Source organism: Epinephelus moara, chromosome 9 (genome assembly GCF_006386435.1).
Source record: "Epinephelus moara isolate mb chromosome 9, YSFRI_EMoa_1.0, whole genome shotgun sequence".
NCBI classification, from domain to species: Eukaryota; Metazoa; Chordata; class Actinopteri; order Perciformes; family Serranidae; genus Epinephelus; species Epinephelus moara.
The window spans coordinates 10,809,813-10,813,814 of record NC_065514.1 but is presented as its reverse complement, the minus strand read 5'-3'; the positions used below and the strand labels follow the sequence as shown (position 1 = coordinate 10,813,814).

General features: G+C 41.7%; 1 protein-coding gene across 1 annotated transcript in view; it reads left to right on the top strand.

Annotated features, from left to right (window-relative positions):
* The window catches only part of whrna (whirlin a), a 235,932-nt gene extending 232,007 nt beyond the window's left edge, over positions 1-3,925 (top strand). The window contains exon 12 of the mRNA XM_050052902.1: positions 2,682-3,925. Within this exon, the coding sequence (XP_049908859.1) occupies positions 2,682-2,864 (183 nt within the window). The 3' untranslated portion in view covers positions 2,865-3,925. The remainder of the gene's footprint in view (positions 1-2,681) is intronic.
* The last annotated feature ends 77 nt before the right edge of the window (positions 3,926-4,002 follow it).

The following is a 4,002-nucleotide window of genomic DNA, read 5'->3' as shown; positions in this document are numbered from 1 at the left end:
TAGTCCGGAGATATTGCTAGGCTAAATAAACAGCTGAGTTTTGTTTACAGGCTACGCTGTCAGTCAGTGTGCGGGCTGGAGATTGGAGGAGCAGAGAGGGGAGGGGGTCCCCGCTGGGTACTGTAAACGAGTATGTGTGTATAAAGTGTGTGTGTTACGCTAGAAGAGTCAGAGTTTGGGACGGAGTCTTTTACCCCCTGGAGTGTTACCGGAGTTTTTGGAGTGCTCAAATAAACTAGCCTTTTTCCCGAACGCTCCTCTGGTCTCCTGCTCGTGAGGGATTCATTACAATATCGTAACATGTTTTAGATTTCTAAATAACCATTCACCTCGTCGCTAGATAGACCTACTCCTGAAAAACTCGTGTCTGCGCAAGGCTTTTTGTCCCTACGAGGCCACCGTCATTTACCCGACGGGAGGGGTGAGCGAGTGAGCCCTGCAATCTAGAATTTGACCACTGATGTCACTGTTTTCAACCCATTTTACACAGTGGCCCTTTAAAGGTCCAGTGTGTAGGATTTAGGGGGATCAGTATGATATTCATTACTATGTTTTCATTAGTTTATAATCACCTGGAAATAAGAATCTTTGTGTTTTTGTTACCTTAGAATGAGCCGTTTATCTACATATGAAGCGGGTTCTCATCCACAGAGTCCATCATGTTGTTCAACAGCAGCCCAGAACAAACCAAACACTGGTTCTAGGTAGTGTGTTGGCATTTTCACATCAGTCACCATAGTTCTCCTGAACTGAAGAAGTTACAGTTCTGCAACCTTACCACTAGATGCCACTACATCCTATACACTGGACCTTTAAATCTAACTGGTGAAGACTAAATAATCCAATCAAGGCTGGCCGAAAGTAAGGGTCAAGCTCACTGGTGCAGTTTGTAGTTGTAAAGTAAAACCAATCAACGTCAGGGCTGCGTGACAACAGATATGTGATTGTTGCAGAAATTCATAAGATAAACCCTTAAATCCATCTGCTGATCAGGAACTCAGATCTCCCAATCTATACACATAATAGCCTGTATACAAGATCATCTGGTTACCATGTGAACATAAATGCGTCATCATGTGAGTGTGTGTATTTTCCCTGATGTGATGAGCTTGTGTCCTGCTTTCTGTTCCTTGGCAGCTCCTCAATATTAGTGAGTGACAAGAGGGAAACAGCAACAATGCAGAAACTATTCGACAGCACAGTCTGTTCTTCACTGTTTATGAAATACGAGTCCCAATTGCAGTCTTGACTCATTATTAGTCATTTCTTTGTGATGTCAGACAATATGAATAAATATATAAAGCACAGAAGTGCATCATGAGTCACCAGAGTTTATTTTTGGTGTGCTGATCATTTAGGATGACGTTGCTGTCGTTTGTTTGTAACAAGTCAGTGTGAACACAACCCAGAGAAGAACTGAAAGGCAATTATGTCTCTTTTTTTCCTTTGGTCTAGGACAAATGACAAAAGTACAGGTGTGAGAGCTCCATTAAACTCAAATGTTTTCAGATTAAGGCATTCTGAGTCTTTTCACACTTTGAAGAGCAGCAGACAGTCTTTACGTGACTTGTATTACCATGTGTCAATTTTGTTTCTAAATTTGAGAAAAATGATGAACCCAACAAGTTCTCTTAAAGAATACTTCACCCACAAAATGATCATTTGTATATTGATTACTCACCCTGTGTTAATGTTGAATTTGTGAGGAAAAGTTTGCTTTTCTCGCAGAGTTCAGAGTTTTGCTGCTGTTAAAGATGGTCACCTTTTACTTCAATTCATCAAAAGTTTTTGGCTTTTTTTTTTGTTTCTTTGTTTACTGTGGAGGCATGCGAGAAAAACAAAGCTTTCTTCATGTATTCCCTGTAAAGACGTTTGTGCACTGAGTCTGTTTTTTTCTGTTTAATCCGTCATCCAAAAAAAATCATCACACACACAGAAACCTTGCACACTGATTTCGATGTTTTTTATGGTTCTATTTGTTGCGAAAATTTGCAGTACGTGACAAAATTAAAAGACACATTTCCTCCTTTGCGTCTCTCCACTGGAGTTACCTATCTGGCTGTCACCACTCCCTCCCTGTCTGACATTTAGCACCACAGCTGTATGAAGGGTCGGAGCTGTCCTCCCTCTCTGTCCTCCACATTCTATCAGCGGTCCACATCCTCCTCCTCGTCAACATCATCCATATGACTATCTGACATGTTGAAAGTGAGCTATCTGAGTTATGAAATGATTCTGTGCGGCCCGTTCCTCTGTCTTGTCGCAGCTGTGTCCTGCCACCACATTTTCTTCACTGAGTCTTGGTCAAACGTCTCTAAAGGCTCTGACGGATACAAAAACGCAGAAAATTGAACCTGTTCCAAAAATGTAAAAGACGGACGAACGTTTCACTGTCAGTGTGCAAATGTGATTGACACAATATGAAGTTGTATTTATTTTTAGACGTGTGATAATTTCGGACAAAAAGATGGACTCAGTATGCAAAGGCCTTAACACAAGGTGAGCAATGAATATGCAAATGGTTAATTTGGGGATGAAATATTCCTTTAAATCACTTGTACTTGGTGCTATTTAGCACTGACAATAGCCCCATCCATTGTACAATCAATTGAAATCAGTTAAGTTTTCTTAAAATTCACATTATGTCTGTGTGTGTCTCTCTCTGTCTCTCTCTCTCTCAGAGGGGTGGCTCAGCTCATAACTGTGGCCTGCTGAAGGTGGGTCAGGTGATCCTGGAGGTAAACGGGGTTTCCATGAGGGGCCGCGAGCACAGGGATGCCGCACGCCTCATTGCCGAGGCCTTCAAGACCAAAGAGAGGGACTACGTGGACTTCCTGGTGACCGACTTCAATGTGGCGCTATAGCTGAGTCGAAGAGGAGTGAGGACAATGTGGGCGGCGCCAAGAGAAGAAGAGTTCAAGGACAACGTGAGAGGAAGACATTTAAGCGTCTATTGTTTTAAATGGCACAACTCTTTTAGATAGACATAAACGAACCACCATCTGATCTCTGAGCCGCTCTTCTACAAAAAAAAAACAACCCACCCTTTGAGTCTGGATACATGATACTCAAATTTACAAGGTATTACTTCCGCCGTGGACTTCGTTCAGGATCCTCCTCAACGTGTTACCTCCCCACTGTGAGACCTTATGCACTAAAAAGGAAAGTAGTGAAACCCAATACATTTTCTTTGTCCTCTCAGTGTTGAAACTTGTGGAGTTACAACCATTTGAATCCCACTGGACCTTCTCGTAGCACTCCCACGTCCCATGGTCAGTTAATTTATTTTTCGCTTCTACCTGAGAGACAACTGCACACCTAAGACTGATTCACGCTCGACTTTACAAGCTTGGATTTGTATATGTAAAAATGAACAAATGTAGATACAGATGCGTATATACTGTACACATAAAGATACTCCTATATGAATTATAAAACCCGTAACCTATGTTGCATCATCAGCATATAGTGATATATTTCAGAGATGATGATAATTCAGGCCATTCTCGTGTTATGGGATTCTACACATTTTACAGTGATGCTACCGGCCTGTCTGCGTATTACCACCTTTGAATAAATAAAATCATGTCAGGCGAGTAACAGCAGACATTACATGCTCATATTTGTTTGTCAGACATCAGGCAAGGCATGTGTATGATGTAAATCTTCATATGGGCAGCACACAAATGCATTTCCTGTTTTCTTTTCTACTTCTCCATGTGTATCTGTTTTGTTTGAGACTATGTCCACACTTAAAGCTCCAGTAGGCAACATTGTTTTGGTATAATTGAGTAAAAGTTTTATAATATCCTCTAAGCATGATGTAAATCAAGTGGTCTGAGACAAAGAATAGGTTTCTGCACCTCACCATGGCTCTGTGTTCAGCCTCTAAAGAATCAGTATCGTGCCGATGTGCATCAACCAATCAAAGGACAGCTCAGACCACTGCATTCCTATTGGCTGTTCTACTGCATATGCGCGTTCCCGTGCCGTCGGCTTCCT